General features: G+C 27.3%; 2 protein-coding genes across 4 annotated transcripts in view; one reads left to right on the forward strand and one right to left on the reverse strand.

The window, feature by feature from the left end:
* LOC123295058 (protein white) overlaps positions 1–15,910 on the forward strand; it is a 68,079-nt gene extending 52,169 nt beyond the window's left edge. Inside the window, exons 8-11 of the mRNA XM_044876267.1 lie at positions 5,905–6,133; positions 11,380–11,485; positions 13,559–13,730; positions 14,685–15,910. Of these exons, the coding sequence (XP_044732202.1) occupies positions 5,905–6,133; positions 11,380–11,485; positions 13,559–13,730; positions 14,685–14,786 (609 nt within the window). The 3' untranslated portion in view covers positions 14,787–15,910. The remainder of the gene's footprint in view (positions 1–5,904; positions 6,134–11,379; positions 11,486–13,558; positions 13,731–14,684) is intronic.
* A 4,354-nt stretch (positions 15,911–20,264) lies between these two features.
* LOC123294610 (sodium-independent sulfate anion transporter) overlaps positions 20,265–20,653 on the reverse strand; it is a 31,867-nt gene continuing 31,478 nt past the window's right edge. For all 3 annotated transcript variants that reach the window (XM_044875694.1, XM_044875695.1, XM_044875693.1), the window contains exon 11: positions 20,265–20,621. In XM_044875694.1, the coding sequence (XP_044731629.1) occupies positions 20,265–20,621 (357 nt within the window). The remainder of the gene's footprint in view (positions 20,622–20,653) is intronic.

The raw sequence follows: 20,653 nt of genomic DNA on the forward strand, positions 1-20,653 counted from the left end.
TCGTGATACACTGCCAGGCTCAGGCGTTCAGCATGCCTGCCGCCCTCCTTTAATCAGGTTTGATTCTATTGAACTTACACGGTCATTAATAATTTAATTTATTTTCGATAATTTATAAACAAATTATATGTATTTGTACAGTTATTTAAGCATCACTTGAATCTAAATTTTAATTGGCTGTATTTCTCTCAGGAAAAAGATCTATTTTTGTATGATCAAAATTTCCTAGAAATTTTCTAAGTAAATTTGTTTACATTTTACCATAATATTTCAATTTTTGTCTTTCGTATCTCCTCAAAACCTCCAATTTTTACACGTCATCTTTGGCTGGTCTCTTTTAAGCACATTTTGACGATATACTCATAATTGTTGGCCACGAGCCATTACTTAAATAGAAAAAAATATAACTTTCAAACTTATGTCTACACAATATGTTCTTTCCATATGATATATGATAACTTCCCACTAGTGGAAAGCTAATAAATTATGTGTATATAAAATTAAGTTCCTTGGAAATTATTTCTAGGACAATTTTAATTATCTATTATTAATTATCCGTATGAAGATTTGAAATAGGAATTTTATGTCCCACGGCTTAATTAGTTTATATATATTTATATACTTTGTGCGATTTTAAAGAACTAAAAAGATTTTTTTCCTCCATATACAAGAACAATCATGAAAACAAGTATTCAATAAACAAAAATTTTAACAAAAAGAAAACCGACTTCAAAAGAAAAATTTTATTATTGTTATTTTAACTACATTATATTATCGTTATTTTTTTACTTTTTAGTGCATAATAATTTGTTTTGGAAAAGTTTTTCTTTTGAAGTCGGTTTTCTTTTTGTTAAAATTTTTTTTTATTTTGTGATTTTTAGTGAATCTTGAAGTACACTAACTAATTTGTCACTAAAAAAGAATCATCGAAATCGGTTGGCATGATATTGAGTTATTCGTCTTCTTGCCGTGCATACTTAATTTCCACGGATACCGTTGTCAGAACTATACCAAAATGAAATGGGGCCATACGGGAAACACCAGCTATCGAATTGATAACTTCCTCCTTGTTTGTTTGAAGTCGGTTAAAAAGTATAATTGCTCAGTATCATGTGAATTGCTGCAATGAAAAATCTTGCTAATTCTAAAAAAAATTGATACAGTGTGTACTATTTTAATCTATAATGGCTAATCCTAAAAGCTCGTTTTGTAGTTAACTAATCAAAAAACGACTTAAACAAAAGTTTGATTGGGAATAAGTACTGAATCTGTGTTTTTAATCGTTATATCTCAGAAACGGTGGTTCTTAGGAAAAAATATATTTAGACATTTTTTATATTTAATTATCTGATCCACGATTTTCGTCTGTAATTTTATGATAAAACTTACCATTTTATTGAAAATCGTGGAAATGAGGCTTTTTAGATTTCATTTAATCCGATCGATGAGGCTTTTTAGATTTCTTTATGATGGTGTTTTGATTAATCCTACCAATTTTGAGCTGGATACCTTCACTCCTATTTTTTGAATTAATTTGACCGGATAACCAATATATAGAGGTTGAATAGTATTTCAGACTACGCTCTTCAATTTTTTTTTATAATAAAATACAATTTATAATTCTTATCTGAATGTATGACAAGTTGTTATGTATGCTCTATGCAACTTCTAACATAAATTTTAATTACACTTAGTATGTACTTACATTTAAAAACGTTTTTATATGATTAAATCATAAACTAGTTTTAGATAAAATAATATTTTTTTTATATTAAATATTAAAACAAAATTAAAACTCGTAAACACGTCTTTTTAAAACTGTTACTAATTCTACGACATTATATGACACATATATATAAAAATCATTTTGACAAATGATTGGGTGTCAGAAGATTTATACACCCATTAATTTATCATAAGATGATTAAAATATTAAATTAAAAATTATTAATTTACCACAAGATGAATCAAATATTCAATTAAATTTTTTTTTCAAAATTAACATATTAAAGAATGTTGCTTTGAGTCAAAGTGTAATTGATATTTTAACATTGGGAGGATCCTCCCACTTGTAACTTAAAGGAAATTGATTAAAACTTAAAAAATAATTTGTCAAAATAAAATTTTTTTCTAAAATAAAAACAAAAATAAGGTGTGTGCTTAGGGCCATTTTTAATATTTTCGGAGTCCTGGACATTTTAGGCTCACGGAGCCCTTGTGCTGTAAAATATTCACGGAGGTCTTTTTGGGGTCGAGGCAACTTTTTATTATGATACGAACACCTTCATATACTACTTTTACTCACAATCTTGAAGTCCTTTGGTAGTAGCTTAAAGATTTGGGGTCCCCGTGAATGGTGGGGCTCTGACCAGTTTCCCACAGTGTCTAATAAGAAAGAGGGTGTAGGGAACGATATGTTTCTTACCAAAAATATTTTAACTATCAATAGATCATAAAATAACAAAATAATAATGGTACATAAAATAAGAAAAAATAAATTCAAATCTTCTCGAGTTTTCAAAAATAAGTCGGTCACCTGCTGTAAAAGTACTTAAAAAGAACTAGTATCTTGAAAATAAAAAATTATCCGAAAATAAAATAAAAAGCAAATTTTTCTTATGAATTTGACTTCAAAAATTTCAAATATTTGGATTTCTTGCTGTACAAAAATTTAACGAAATTTATTTTTCAATACCGATGGAAACAAATACATATTTAGAAATAACTCAAAATACTGAAATATGTGCACAACAGGGCTCATTTATATAAACTGCATAAAAGTAGCTTATTGGCTGTTCATAAAATTCTACTAAAAATAAGTTACCGAAAGCCACGTTGGCAAATAAATATATTTTTACTTCCTTGTTAAAGATAAATTTAGTACTGTTGCAACATTCATTTGTATATCTCTCCTTTTGCACTGCCTTTTGGATACTGATATTATTTGGAATTTTCAAATTTCATTGGATTACTTTGAATTTTTATATTTTATTTGAATATAAGTGCGATTTTTTAATTTTGAACATTTATTATTCAAGCTTACAAGTTGCAATCAAAATTAGACAAAATCAATAACTTGAACGATGACGATTTGTATTTCTAAGAAATAATATCACACAAGACACGATATAATTTACAATGTATAAAGATTATTGCATAATGATTTGATATTATAGGTAATAAAAATCAATGTTGTATTTTATGGAAAATTACTAACACATGGTGCAGGTTTTAATATACTTATGGTAGTTTGTCCATAAAAACATTTTTTCTAGAATTTGATAAAATTAAAATATAGTGAAAATTATTAAAAAAAAAATGAATTTTTTCCATCGATTGTAAAGTGAGATATTTATAAATAAAGGACTCGTAATTAATATGCAACGGGCAGATAAACTATAGAAAAGGGCTTAACTTAATTTTGTGTAATATCTTAAAAGCATTTTTAGTAGAAAATTAGATAAACCAAAAGACATTTTTTAAATAATGCACAACTTGAAGTCACCAAAAATTCTTTCTTACATATATATGTAGTTGTATGTGTTTGTGTATTGAATATATGTATATACACTACGTCTAAGTATTATGTACAATGACAACTGTTGTCAGTCACAAATAGTAGCTATATAATAGTCAAACTACCTTAAGTATTGAAAATATTGAAAGTTTTTATTGAGACATTATAAAATATTATATGTTGTTCTTAATTAAATGTAAAATATACTAAACCTATTATATTATTTTTTAAAAGAAGAAAAAAAAACTATACAGCCATTATTTTGCAATTGTAAATATTATTTTTTTTTTAAATGTATAAAGTATAAACTAGGAGATAATGGGAATGATATTCGAAAATTTTCGAAAGCTATATTTAGATTCAATAAAACCTTTTGTACTTAGTGACGTCATCAAAAAACAAAAAAAAAATTGATTTTTATGCTTTAGATCCAAATTGAAATCGTTTTTAACAAACCAGGAATATAATTCCACTAAGGTTACCTTTTTTCAAATTTTTTGATTGATTTTACATAATGAATCAAATTAAACTAGGTAAATAATCCGTAAAATCAAAATCTGGTTTTGTTAACATAATAAAAAAATTAATTTATTTTGTATTACCCAAAAAATCCATCAAAATTCATAAAAATTGATTTTCTTAACCACACTTTAATTTGAAACAATTTTCATAAACCTTGAAATGCAATCGTATTGAAGTTGGGCCTTATTTTTACACAACTGCAACTGGAAGACATTGCTAAAGTTCATAAAAATTTTTGTAGATCACACACAAACTTCGAACAATTTTCAGAAAAAACGGGAATGTAATTACACTAATTTTGGATTAATTTTGAAAGATATTGAAGTGAAACTTACTAATATCTATTGATTATCATTGGATACTGGTTATCGAATGAAAGTTAATGAATGAACAAATGTATCAATTTTTTCCATATCCGTATCTCCCAAATTAGGCCTCAGATCCAAATTAGAAAAAGAGTTTTTTGTTGCTCTTGATGAGCTTATTTTCGGTTTCTGCAGTCAATAACAGAACACGTTGTATTCATAAAAAAAAGTTGAATATTAAGAAAAACGCAAAAAAAATTTCACAACTTTCGCGCGACAATCTCCTCATCTAGAATAAATCTATGCAAATTATTATAATTATTCATTATATTATAAAAATATAACGTTTAAAACAAAACAAATATAACTAAAAATAAGTTATTTATTATAATATGCAAATGAATTGATACTTTTTTTAAATTTGCATATTGTAAGTAAAGAATATAATAAATTGATATAGGTACAGATTATTTAATGAACTGAAATAAGTTTTATTACGAGTTGTTATAGAACTTATGTAATTTGTTTTTGCAATAATTATTATTATCTCTTAATATTATACACTCATTGGTTTTTGATAGCAAAAATTTAATGCAAAAATAATAATGCAAAATTTTTAACACTAATTGAATATAGATACATAAATTAATGATTGTGGGAAGGGTACCAACAAAACGGCGAGGTTTTTATGCTAATACTTAGAAATTGACCAAGGCTGCCAAAAAATCATTAATCAGGGCTAAGAATATACAGTGTGTCGCATTTAAAATGAAGACACCCTCATATTTTCGTTATTGAGAGGAATATCGATTTGAAATTTTGCACAGAAATACAGGGTGATAGATCACATTTAAAAAAATACTTAACTGAAACCTTTAAACTCAGCCTAGCGTCAGAGATGGTAAAAGATATCGAAAAAAAAAACTATTAGAAAAAGTTTCTTTGAATATTTTTTTAAATCCATATACCGATTTTTAACCGACTTGAAACAAAAAAAGGAGGTTCTCAATTCGAATGTATTTTTTTTAATGTTTGTTACCTCAGTACTTTCGAATGGTTAAACAGATTTATATGATTCTTTATCTATTTGAAAGCTGGTGCTTCCCATATGGTCCTATTTCATTTTGGTCCAGTTGTGACAACGGTTTCCATGAGAAAATCATAAAAGTCTTAAATTTCCATTAAGTATGCACGAAAAGAGGGCGAATAACTCAATATCACGCCAACCGATTTCGATGATTCTTTTTTAGTGACAAATTAGTTATTATACTTCAGATTCACTAAAAATCACAAAATAAAAAAAGCTTTTAACAAAAAGAAAACCGACTTCAAGAAAAAAACTTTTCCAAACCAAATTAATATGCACTAAAAAGATAAAAAAAATAACGATAATATAATGTAGTAAAATTATTGTTATTTTTGGAGTCGGTGTCTGCCAAGCTAATGTAGCAAACTGTTCTGTCAGGGTTGTTTCCTTGGCTTGGAATCATGTTGTGTTTTTACATCCAATTATCTTATTCTTAATCTTTTAGTAATTTCAATTATTTTATTTTGTTTCAGGTATTCTGTAACGAATTACCAGTGTTCTTACGTGAAAATCGAAATGGTATGTATCGAACGGATATATACTTTTTATGTAAAACATTAGCTGAAGCACCTGTATTCCTTGCCATTCCAATGATATTCGCATTTATCTGCTATTATATGATTGGTTTGAATCCAGAACAACCACGAGTATTTATTACAGCAATTATTGTTGCACTGGTTGCAAATGTTGCTATTTCATTTGGTAAGTAAACAATCTTTGCCATTTTTTAATTCTTGTACTATTTCATTATTTGGGATTGATATGTCTTTAACTAGAAATAATGGAGATTAAATTCCATTCACATAATTTAACATAAAATTTAAAGCAAACTTTTTATTAGCGCATTTATAATCTAGTATTCTAGTCTATTATATGACAGTATATTTCATAATAAAGCAGGTCAAACTCCAAGATGTCTTAATATACTTTAGAATTTCAAGGAAATCGAGTACAATGTGTTTAATAAATTGTCTAACGATAACGAAGGTGTGCTCTATTCTTCAAAGAGATGAAATGGGGTAGCTTTAGTTCCAACCGAATAAACATGAAAACTATGTGTTAAATGGGAAAAAAGTTTCAAACGACAAATTTTTAATTGATTTTACGCATTTTTATTTTTCATTCAGCATTCTTGCGTAAAAATTGATTGAAATACACTACTTTTTACAATAAAATCTGAAATTTTTGTTCTGAAAAAAAAAATTGTATTTATATAAATCACATTTGGTGAACAATTGAGAGAAAAAATTATTGACATAAAAATTATTAATTATTGCGTCATTTCAAATAAATTAAAAATCAATAAAAGAAATGGTAAAGAAATTCAATCAGCCTCTTAATATATCAATCTATTTATGGAAGTATCTTTTACCTAAATACCACAAAACCAAAGAATATAAGAACACAGAAATAAATATTATTTTTTCTTATTAATTATTTATTGATAAAAATAAATCAAGAGTATTTTTTATTGACATTTTATTGGAAAAAGAAGAAATAATATTTACACCTCAATGTGGTTATTAAGCATATTTTCCCCAAAAATAGACACTTATACACTGTTTCGAACGGCAACGGAGAAATATTGGGGTGCGTTATAAATTTGTCTTATAACATTTAGAACACTGCAAATTTCGGTTTCTTCCTTTAGTTAAAACAAGCTGAAATACGGCTTGTTAAGTTGTACATATAAAGTAGAGAGTTTTTTCAGCTATTTTGACTGGAATTGCCGAGGGAAGAAGCACTTTTATCGAGGTTTTTATGATTCTGCACGTCTATCCAGCCTCGATAAATTGAGATTGAAAGTTAAAACTCTGTATGGAGGCTGAGTTTGTGTCAAGGAGCTAGTACCTATTGACGGAATTAGCTAATTCCCATGCCCTTCCTTTTTTTATATTGGTACACATTTCTACATCTCCCTAAATTGAATTTGAGCGTTAAAAATGTAAAGGTTAACTTTGTAAATCATAACCTCTACATAATTTTATATAAATTTATTTTTTAATGCACTAGCTAATTAAAGATAGTTTGATTACGTGATTAGAGAATGATGTTTGAGATTGAAAATATTAGAGAAAATATTGTAAATCATAACCTCTACATAATTTTATATAAATTTATTTTTTAGTGCACTAGCTAATTAAAAATAGTTTGAGTGAAAATATTAGAGCAATGAAATAATCTAAGTAGTTCAATTCATTTTAACTAATTTTTCCATGTTTCTATCACCAGTTTTTTTAATTTACTGAGTACGACTTATATTTAACTAACGAAAGTACATTAATAGAAAGTACACAGTTGAAAATAAAAGTTATTTTTGTTTTAAATCGAACGTGAGCCAAATGCTTATAACGCGAGTGCTGGCGTCAACCCTCCGGCCCTCTTCTAGCCCTTTTATGTAAATATTTACACGAAAAAATAAAAATCCCATTTGAATAGCAAGCATTAAATAATAAGTACCAAATGAAGGAGAAATATGACTTTTGTGGTGGTGCTCTGCTGCTCAAGGTTTTTTTATAGAAACCCACATATATTCGTATTTCATATCAAACCATTAAAATCTATTCCACATTAGAATAAGCAGAAAAAGTTACTCAATAATTTTACATGCGTATTAAGTTAAAAAAAAAATATTTTATTCTATTTATTTATTTTTATTCTAAAAGGTTTTATCTGATTATCAACACGCATGTTGAAAGGATCGAATTTCATCCACTGAGAATTCAATAGCTAGTTGTTTTTGATAGCTAAGTTTTGGATAGTTAATGTGGTTTTAGGGTTATTTGTTCTTAAACGTAGAATTAAAATAAAATTTTTTGAATTTTTGGCATTTTTGAAGTAATATAATACTTAACACTGTGTCGGAATGAGGATAGAATGATTCTACCGAGTAGTACCAAAAAATAAAACCGTATTTGGGTTATCGCTCGATAAATTTACTAACTTTAAGAACGAAATCCTTCCGTTATCACAATTATTCGGGGGGACACTTTCCTCGACTTAAAAATGCTCAATTAAGTCGATGTCATCGTCTTAAAAACACACAAAAATTCAAAGAACTTTTCTGTATTAATAAATTCCTGATTCAAATTATTTATCTAAATTTTTAAATCAAAATATTTTGACAAATATACCGCTTATTTTACATAACAATTTTTTTCAACCATTTTTATTGTTTTAAAAAATTTATGGTGTTGTTAAGTCGCATATCGCTACTCATTTAATTATGAGAGATTTAAAATACCAAATTTTTTATTATTAATTAATTCAAAAATCCATTCTATTTATCAATAAAAGTAGATAGATTATTATAGACTTTGTCTAATAGGTGGTTTCAATCTATTGTAATAAATCAGTTGATTTTTTATTGATGCATAGTCTGGTAGTAAATGGTCAAATTAGCAAAACTTTAGAAACACTGATTTACCAATTCGCTCTCATACGAAATATCTCGTGGTTATACTCAAGAAAAAATATTTCAAGTAAAAGTTGTAATTTTTTAAATAACATTTTTAAATTTAAACTTTTTTTTCTCTCACGATAAGTAAGCTTCCAGAAATAAGTAATTACGTATTTAGCGCTTACCAGTTTGCGATTATATCTTAATCCTCACATCCATCACAGTAATTATATTTAATAATTTCGAATGTGCAACAAAATCACTTTTTTTACTACTGTAAAATACTTTGGCACATTTTCAATACCTAGTTTGGGAATAACCAAAAATTGTCGTGACAAAATGAATTCGCTAAAATTTCAAAAAAATATTTTTGAATTATAATATTAAATTATTATAAATAATAGCACAAATATTAAACAAAAGAATGGAAGGAAGATTTTTTTTCATCGTTACCTGCTGGCCTATAAAACAGTTTGATATTCAAAATTCAAGCCATAAGCTGGTTGGATAAGTTTCTACAAATACAAGTTTATATTTTTATATCTATTCATATATTTTAATAAATTAATTAAAAAATAAAAATTTATTTGAGACGGAAAAATATTTAATTTTTAAAATAAAAATTGTTAGATTATATAACATAACTTTTGTTTAATACAGAATTCTGCATAAGTAGGTATACGATTATAAAAAGTATTTGTGTCTTTGTTATACCCCCATTGATTTTCTTTATGCTAACTTGTATCGTACCTTAATATTTATCAACTATTTTATTGCACGGTGTGCAAAAAATAAGGTATACCTGTTATTGATGTCGAATAGATATGGCGGGAGAGGTTTAATTCTATTTCATTGGGGAAATTTAGTTTTTGTTATTTGGTTGGGAAACGGTTACTTACTAATGTCATTCATTTCATCACTTTAAATGTATTTTATGGAAAAAAGAGTACCGCTTGTTATAATTTTGTTTACAGGAGAATATTTGTCATGATTTTTCCTAATTAATACTAGTTTTCCAAATTAATGTAAGAGATATTGAAAAAATTTACCTGCTTTTAAAGGGCATTAATGAGAATGTATATACACTATTCAAAGATGAGTCTAAGAAATTTTTTGAGAACGCCCTTAAAGATAAAATGTGAATTCTAGCACGATGTTGTTGCGGTTGGTCTGACGAAGAAGAGCGTTTTTTGTCCCCAGCACTGGCTAATTAAGCAATAAAGAATTATGAGCTTTTTATTTTTTGTATTCTAAATTCATTGTAACCAGCTAAATAAACTTTTTTTGTACCCATAGATAGTGATATTTTACTGTGCAGTAACTTATGCGTCCCCTTGTATCGTTTTTTTTTTTAAGATTCTTTTGGTATTAGAATTAGAGATTCTTATCATGATTGATATCAATCACTTATTTAGTGAAGCATATAAAGTACTAGTGAAATTAATTTAGAAATAAGTGCATGTTTTATTTCAAAACATAATTTATCATTTCTATCATCGTTTTTTCTTCCTAATTGAAAAAAAAATTTCATGTTAAATTATTTCTTCATTAGCTCGCGAAAATAAGAATAATTTTGTGACGCAACTATTATCATCTTTAACATTGAAGAGACGAACAATTTTGTTAGTTATAATCGATAATCTATATAAGCGAAATGTACATTTTTAGATTGAAACCATTATTGCTAATTCCAACGACAATTAGTCGTTATATCCGATATATAAGTTAATAAAGACCTTAATAATGTCAATGACACTCAAAATAAAGTTTATAATGTTCTAAAGAGCATTATGATTCTGTTAGAATTTGGGAAAACTACACAAAAATTAAGAGAAGAAATTTGCGATATATTCATAGTTTTCGAAACAAGAAATAACAAAAAAATGCAAAAAATTTGATTTCATCACTCTAAATGTATTTTATAAAAAAATGAGTTCCGCTTGTTAGATTTTCTTTATAGGAATATATTCGTCTTGTTTTTAACTAATAAATTATTAGTTTTCTAAATTAATAATAGGAAAGTTACCGTTGTGACATAATAAAACATCCCTTTAAAAATACACCAATATAGCGTTTGCTTATCAAAGATACAAACTTTAACATCATTTCATTTTTAAAATGAGAATTCATTATACATGATTTAAAGATGATCCCAAGAAACCGTGATTTTTGGTCCTTCCTTGGGAACGTTCTTAACTGAAGTAGGATGTCCAATGTTTTCATTTACATTCAGTACGTGATACTGAACCTATTTAAATAAAAAAATAACATGCTGTAATTTAGTGCATTATGGACAAGAGTAACGAGTTTCTATATTCCCTACCTGTATTAAAATTATATCGTTTCCGGATATAATTTTACCAAAAATATCACCTTTATTATATGAAAGTCCAGTCATCCCTAGTGCATTTAATAGATTTTTGTTAGAATCTATCAACACTTTTAAAAGACATATCAAACCAACATGATTATATTACATTTTTGAATAATAGACAAAATAAGTAATTTTTATCTATTTTTGACATTTTTTTTGTTTTATACTCAACAGGATACTTAATTTCCTGCATTAGTTCCGGTGTTTCGATGGCATTATCTATTGGACCGCCTGTAATTATTCCATTTATGTTATTTGGTGGCTTCTTCCTTAACACCGGGTAAGTTAATACTTATAATATGATTTAATATTATTTAATAGTGTATATGTGTTGTATCGATTATATCGATGGCTACTGGTTTTATTTCAGGATTCCGTTTGGTAAAATTAATTAAAATACTTCTCTTATGATTACGAATTTGAACAATATTTTATCGAAAACCATTAGACTAAGGCTTGAATACAAGAGACCGAGCCTGAAAATCAACTTTTGGTTGAAAAATGATTTTGTTTCTCGATTATGACTTCATTTTGCTTTTTGGCCATTTTAAATAACAGATTAAAAAAATCTATTATCTATGCTTGATCTGTTCTATTCTAAGGCAACTTCAATTTTAAATACAAAGATTATTGCCCTTGAACTTCACTTCATATGCAGTCACTTACCCTCCTTTTGTTCACCATTTCGTTTAACCTACAAAATTTATCAATGTTACTCTGCTGTATTATGCATGTATTATACATAAAAATCTTCCTTTTGAATCACTCTATCTATTAGAAAACAAACCGCATCAAAATCTGTTGTGGAGTTTTATGCATAGGGACATAGGGACAGGCAGCGGGAAGCGACTTTGTTTTATACTATGTATTGATTGATATTCGTGATAAAATTAAATTGCTACTAAAAATTTTAATTTGACAAGATCTTATCACTTTGTTAACCATAAAATGAATTAATTATTTAATAAGTACTATCTGTCAAATTTTGATTTTAAGTTTCGCAATAAGTGTAGATACCTATACTGTTTAAATCTTATACAAAATTTTTTAAACTGCCTCCGGGTGCAAAATTTCACCTCTGCATGTAATGACATCAACAAAAAGACGCATAAAGAAGGAATGAAAGAACTTGGGAGCTCAAAATTCAAGGTTTAGTCCTCGTGTTTTTGTTTTGCTTCTTACAATTATTGGTATAGAACCCTTAATTTAATATTTTGCAGATTTAACAATAAATATTTTTTATATTTTTTACTGCTTCTTTCAGTTAGTATAAAGAATGATATTGTATATTTCTGGCACACGCTGACATTCACCTTACATGTTCTCAAATTACATTTTATAATTCACCCTGACTTATTTGTAATAATAATATTTATAGTAAAATATGGCTTAAATGTATACAGGTTGTTTAATTAAAAGTTTATTGCACATAAAAAAAGACCTGTGGCATTGCTAGTCTTATTTTTGAATAGACAACTAAGGGTACCCCTTGAAAAAATTGCAAAAAATCGATACAAATTTATCGTCTCCAATTTCGATAAAACTCTGTATATAAGGTAATTTTGACCCAAAAAATACAAAAATCGGTTTCATTTAACGATTGGGCGAATAATTCTCGAGATAATACCGGAAATCTATCCGAACTATCGTTTTTTTTCGAAAATTTCTCGGCCAATCGCCAAATAAACACAATATTTGAATTTCTTGGGTCAAAATTACCTTATAAACTGAGTTTCATCAAATTCCGAAACAAATAATTTCTTACGATTTTTTCGAATTTTTCTGAGGGGTACCCCTTGAAAAAATTGCAAAAAATCGATACAAATTTATCGTCTCCAATTTCGATAAAACTCTGTATATAAGGTAATTTTGACCCAAAAAATACAAAAATCGGTTTCATTTAACGATTGGCCGACTAATTCTCGAGATAATACCGGAAATCGATCTGAAATATCGTTTTTTTCGAAAATTACTCGGCCAATCGCCAAATAAACTCGATTTTTGAATTTCTTGGGTCAAAATTACCTTACAAACTGAGTTTCATCAAATTCCGAAACAAATATTTTTTTACGATTTTTTCGAATTTTTCTAAGGAGTCATAAGGTCATTTGGGTCTTTGCTGCATAGGACCTATCTGGTAAACCGTTAGAGATAGAACAAACATGGTATTTCGACAATTAACTCAGTCAATTGTTTGTTTTCTCTTGTTTATTTTAAATTTTCTTTCTTTTTTTTTTTAATACTTTTAATAATAAATCCAATAAAGTTTTTTGCTGTGCCTCACCCACAAAGTAATTTATACTGCAAGCATTTGAATTATTTAATTATAATAATCAATCAATTTTTTTTGCAGATCAGTGCCATTCTATTTTAAATGGTTATCATACCTGTCATGGTTCCGATATGGTAATGAAGCATTATTAATTAATCAATGGGAAGGAATAAATGAGATTGATTGTACACGATCAAATTACAGTTGTCCTCAAAGTGGTCATGTTGTCTTACAAATGTATAATTTTGAAGAGGTAAAATATATTTTTTAAATTGTTGAGAATATGATTGAATGTTGCATAATCAAATAATTTGATATAAATAACATAAAAGCATAAAAACGTCACGAAAAAGTTGATTTCAAGACAACTTTTCTTATCGAAATTCGGTAAAGATGAGGTAGAGGAAAGTAGCCTGTTGTGATCGAGAGCAGGCTACCTGTTGTGGTCGAGAGCAGGCTACCTGTTGTAGTCGAGAGCATTGTCTTTTATGAAATCTAAATTACCTCAAAAAAGGTAGAAAGAGCTGGCAAAATTTTTATCTAATTTCAAACTTATAAACTAAAATAAAACGATTATGCGAACAATTCGGCAATTCTAACGACTTTCGGCGAAACTATATAAATAGAAAATAAAACTGTTATTTAAAACTTCTGTATTTATAAACAATTCTCGCGAACAAGCATAGCTGAGTAAAACTAGTTAGAGCTAGACTTAAAGTAGACCACGCACGCGTACAAACCGCTAATGCTTGATACAGAAGCGTATGACTGCTAACCCGTTTGGCCTACCATTCCCTACGTCTAGATTCTGAAATTGATTGCGCTTACTGCGTTACTGCAAGTGTATTCCCAAAAATCAACACCTCACCTGACATTATTCTTATAATTAAAATAAATCATTTTCGAATGAAGGTAATTTTATATGATTTAGTTGTTTATTAGGACAAGGCAAAAATTCGGTTGCTTTACTAGCGCACGTCCTCCTACCTAAGATTACCCCTCGAAACGAACGTTATCAGCTCTCGTACTTAAACCTGAAAAGGAATCTGAAAAGACATAAGTAGTGGGACTTACGTCAGAATTCTATAAGAACAAAAAGTACGTAAACAATTTGATTATTTTCTTTTAACATTCAATCATTTTCTCACGTATAAAATTAACAATCTATTTATTCATTTAAATAATCAATTTTTATTTTATTTTTTAGCAACATTTACCATGGGACATAATCAGTTTATTGGGATTAATATGTTTGTTTAGATTTTTGGCATTTTTAGCATTATTATCCAAAACGTACAAAGGAGAATAAAATCACAAAAAAAAGACAAAGCAAAACGTTAATTTTTTTGTATAAATAAATTTAAAAAAAAATTAAATAAATTGACACACAAATCCTTGCACCTATAAAGTTTTTAGGTTTAAAAATTTATCGTTCAAATATTTTTGAATACGTTCATTATGAATTCATTTCCTAATAAAATTTAACAATTTGTATCTCTCTAAATCTTTCTTAGCGTGAACGTATCTTTATTTGGTACGGTAATATTAATCGAGTCAAAAAGTCTGAATATGTTTTAATATTAAGTCTTTTTTTATATTTTTCGGGATCCGATTACAGAAAATATTACCCTCACCTCTAAATAGTCTGAGATAATGCTTAAAGAAAGATTTCACTTTCAAAAAATCTACCTGAATACTTTTTCTGATATTAATAAGCAGTAATTATCAGAATCTCAGATTTGGATAAAACTTCCAGAGTAAGTTTTTGATTAGAGAAATTTAAATCCGTGACAGAGCGATGAAATTCATACAAACCGGGATGAAATCGATGTAATTTATTAGAAAAAATTGGGAGTAATGACCATCGTTGATCGATATTGCTTCCCTTAGTCTCTTCTTTTCAAAACTACCCATACAATTATTTGCAATTAGCACAAAATGATTTCGATTTTTTGGGTAAAATCAAGAGACTGAAATTTACCCAAAATATTTCAGAAAACATTTTAATGATTTCTTTCTTTTTTACAATTTTGCCCATCCATTCAAATTTAAAATGTTTTAAAGCTTTTCAAAATTTAAAGACAACCTCAAGACAGTAGGATTATATTTACCTACACTTTCGAGACGAGACAAAATAAAATTGTTGAGAACTAAGCAAAATATAAAACTTTGAATCTTGCACAAATTCGAGACAAAATGCGAAATAACTTTTTTTTGACAAAAAGCTCGTTTATATGAATGGCAATCTTCCCTTCAAGCATTATCTAATTCTATTAACAGATTTCGGGGTATGTTTTTTTCTAGTATCGAATCCCAGATCATTATTATATAATTAATAATTTTGATCGAATTTCTTAGAAATAATTATTGTAAAATAATTTTGTTATTTAGAAATTAATTTTGAATCTCTCTATAAATCGTATTAATAGTATCTAGCCAAAAATAATTTACGTCTGTTTCGAAATTTTTTTAAAAATATTTTATAAAAATTTGTTACTGTTTTTTTCGAATAGTTACTTAGTAAATTTTCTAAATAGTTAAATCGATAATATTTACAAAAATAACCCATTTCTAACCCCTTAATCCTCAACGACTTCATTTATTTCAATAATTAAATATTTTCGTAAGCAAATAGCCACGGTTTTTATTTCGTGAATTAAAATATCATTATTAATGAAATTCTTGAGACCATATTATTATAACATAAATGCATAAGTAATATTTCCTGATTACCCTTTGTTCGGACTAACACCTCTTTGAAATGTTTAGATATCAGTTTGCAAGGAACCTATCCTTTGGGTCTTTAGATCCTCCTATTTAAATTGTAGTTATATCTCTTGTTCCAACAAAACTAAATTTCTTAGGGAAGCACAACTGATCGTCCAGTGTTTTAATCAGCATTCGATTCGTAATTTAAGCTCGTACAAATCTATCAAGGTTTTATTTAAATCGAATTTATATCGATAAAGTTCCAAGCAACAGCATATCTATTAATTCTAGAATGTCTTTAAATTATATTCCCTCCCAATTTAAAGGACTATACGAACCTTCTAAAGCCAATTAATTTTAAATACTGGCGAGCCTTGAAACAATAATGGTTCCTTCAGTGATTTAAATCAACACTGCTTATATTTTTTTCAAAATGAACGGCAAGCTTTTACAAAAATGAAATATCATCTGGAATTCTAGTGAATCATTTTCGTAGCATGGAATCAATATCAGTAGTCATAATAATTAATAAAACACACTTTTAGTTATTTGTATAAAAATCCATGTTAAATTTTTTTTCTTACTTATGCAACCGTTATAGCACGTATGTTATAGTAAACTGCCTAACTTTGCTGTTAGGAATATGTGTGTGTTTAAGATATGTAAAAAAAGATCTACTCTTAAAGAAATTTTATAAACCAAAAAAATTATTTAGTGCCAAAAGAAAAAATTTTTGGAAATTTGAAGGTCAATGAACTTTTTTTCAACAAAAATTCCATTTTAGAGTAGTAGTCAGTTTGAAAGATTTCAAATCCATTCCAATTTTTAAATAAATATTAATAAGAATTTCAACTGCTATATAGTCTTCAGATTTTCTTCAGTTTCTTCGGTCACCTGATTTGGTGATTGTTTTAAGAGGTCTTATTTTTTTTACAAATCATAATTCATACAAGAATTAATAAATTATAAAGTAATATATTTTTTATAACAATTTTTATCAGCGATTTTAAACCACTGATAAAATAAATTCTGTACAAATTTCTTGTAAAAATTACTACTAATATTTTTTTAATTATAAATAATTGTAGTTTAAGATACTTACCATAGTTATTAATAAAAAGAACAAATAGGAAAATATACTTTTCCGATTTACCTACATGATCCGAATTCGTCTTGTGCCATTATTTCTTTTATTAGTCATGGTGTCCAGTTTGTACATACTCAATTGTATATAATTATTATAGATATATATTTTTTCATAAATAGTTCAGTCAATTTCACATTCGACTTTACATTTTGAGTAGGGTTTGATTTTATTTTTTGTATTCGTTGATCAATAATCGGTAGATTTTCTAGCCATATAGCTATCACACTCTATCCAAGTTGTAAAATTATTTTTCTTCTGAAGCGATATTGACTGAGCTATTTAGTCTATTTCCCCATTAGTTTGTAGAAAAAATTGGACTACTTTGTTATGAATGACAAAATATTCGTTATTATTATTATTATTTTGTTATTTTGTAATTATTTATTGTTTAATAATTTTTGTAAATATATTCAAATAGATTTAAGTTGCAATCAAACGAACAATTTGTTTTTATTTCTTAAAAAATATCCCATTTTCTGAAAATATCATGATTGCGCCTATCTGAACTGAGTGCTGCCACAATTTTTCTACAAGAAATCATTCCAAGCAAAATAATTGAGTTCAGTGTAACAAAACAGGTAGGTAAGTATTTTCTTTAAAAAATCATTCATAATAACATTTATAGTTAATGATCAAAAATCATTAAAATCGAACAAAAATTTGATTTGAACATACCAAGTACGCATAACTTTTCTAAATTATAGTCTTATTTTCGACCTGTTCGTCAGGCTTTCAATATCAGATCTACCAAATGCATTTTTGTGATTCGAGTAAAATTTTGGTAAAGGTGCTCATAAATTCACCTAATTAGTCTATTTCAGTTTGTCCATCAATCACGATAGCTCCAAAACGAAAATAGATATCAAGCTAAAATTTTTAAAGTGTGCTTAAGACGTAAAAAGTGAGTTTGAGTTCGTGAATGATCAACATAGGTTCTTTAAGTTCTGTTCTTGGATATGCAGAAACATAAAAGATAAAATTGAAGAGATAAGAGATAAATTTCACTTGACTTTTAGATGAACCCGATTGATTATTGCATTGAGTTTTTTAGTTTTATCGAACTTAGAGGCAGCAAAATTTTGTTTGAAATTAGAGGCAACAAAAGTTTTTTCAATTTTCTTTATACGTAAGTGCCTAGACCGAAGAATGGATCGGAGATCTCACTTAAACGTAGTAATCGCAACTCTCAGTTGTCAGGCGTACCTCATCTTTACCTATTTCAAAAAGCAAAGAAATATCCCAAATTTAGCCACCTAAAATAAACTTTTTGTGAAGTTGCCAACTCTTGGGTCCTAAAATATGAAAACTGGAATTGATAAAAAATAAATAAAAAACTATATTTCAAAACTATTTATTATCACAGATATATAATAATTTTAGTGGGATAATAATTTTCTTAAATGTTAAAAAAATAGTATTTGATATAAAATATAAAGCCATGTTTACATGATTGATTAATATGATCCAATTAAAAAAATTAATTAATAATGACATGATAAATATAAATAATATCGTCGATTTTTTACAAACAACTTACAATAAATAAAATTTATATTAATTTAACTAAAATATTTATATTATATACATAAAAATGCATGCCACACATTCACTGTTTGGTGAATATCGAACAAATATTCGTTTTTTAATTTCGAACTCAAAGTATTTACCAATAAATAGATGTTCATTTATTTGTTGGTTGGCAAAAATTTGCTGATAAGCATTCTTAAAATAGCGAATATGTAGCTCAGCGTTAAAATTAATTTATATGTCTTTTAAGGTAAAAATAAGACTGTACTAAAAAAATGTTTAAATAAATCAAAGAGTACACATTTCTTTAGATATACAAATCCAGATCCAGGAGGATAGCTGCCGTGACCTGCCCTTCCTTCGAAACACCCTTGGCAATCCAACTCCTTATTATACCATTTATATTATAAATATATCCCAGGTATACTAAGTTTAGTAACAAGTTAACGCTTAAAAATATTGATGCTACGAACAAAATTTTTGTATAGGTATTCATAAAATTCAATTCGGACAACTCCAAAACGAAAAGAGATATCCAGCTGAAATTTTTAGAGCCTGCTCAGGGCATAAAAAGTCAGGCTAATTTCGTAAATGAGCAATAGAGGTTAATTGGGTCTTAAGTAGGGCCCATCTTGTAAACCGTTAGTAATAGAAGAAAATTTTAAATGTAAATGTTCCTTATAAAAAAATAAATAACTCTTGTTTGAAACATTTTTTCGTTAACATCACTGTTTACTCGCGAGGGCGTAAATTAGGTTAAAGCATTACACATGTATTGTATTGTATCAAGTATACATTTATTTTATGTAGGTATTTGTTAATAATAATTTCACTGAGGAAGTGAGAAGAAAGATACTCTTATTACTTTGTGTGTTAGAGTGACTATCTTTCTTTACTCATATGACGTAAAAAACAAACGATTGCGTAATCAACACTGTCTATTAATAGTATTTCAACAATTAACTCAGTCAATTGTTTGTCTTGACTTGTTAGTTGCTACTTTTAAACTGATTTACATGATTATTCATTTGTAATTATTAGTGAATACAATAGTTATCACTCGAATGTTATACATGTTGCCTACATTTACAATTAAATAACTTTTCATTGCCTATGGAAAGTTGAATCGAAGTTTAAAATCCATAAATAAGATCGTTTTTTTTAAAGATATACTTGTGCAAAACATATCAATACAATTTTTGGTGAAAGTACTTTTTAAATTATTGAAAAATAAGTAAGTAATTTAAGTTTCCAAACTAAAAATTTTGTGTGCGAAACTTTTAATTGACACACAAATGCTCACACGCTCGTCTTGATTAACTTAATAAAAATTAAAAAAATAATAAAAAAATTGTGCTAAAATAAATAATAAATTACAATAACTCATAATTAATATTTAAAATACTAAACTTTAAAAATGTCTTTCGCTTTGAAAAATTTATTTTTCAATAATTCATCTAATTCATCCTCGGAATAATATACAATAAAGTCACTTGGCGATAGTCCTTCAAATACAGAACTTACACTTGGTTTTAAGTTATAGAAGAATAATGGTTGATCACGTACAGCAAAATCTTGTGTAATTAACTCAATGACTTTAGCTGCTGTATAATCAGCACCATAAATATGAGAACAATCGATTACAACAGGACAAGCTTGTTTAATGGAATGTTTGTTGACTAAGTGACGTACATAATCCACGGATGGGAATATTAAACAACGATCTGGTGTTAGCATTAAATATTCGACTCCCCCTCGACTCTGTAAAATAAAAAGTATTATTAGAAAAAATT

The sequence above is a fragment of the Chrysoperla carnea genome, chromosome 3 (assembly GCF_905475395.1).
Source record: "Chrysoperla carnea chromosome 3, inChrCarn1.1, whole genome shotgun sequence".
Taxonomy (NCBI): Eukaryota; Metazoa; Arthropoda; class Insecta; order Neuroptera; family Chrysopidae; genus Chrysoperla; species Chrysoperla carnea.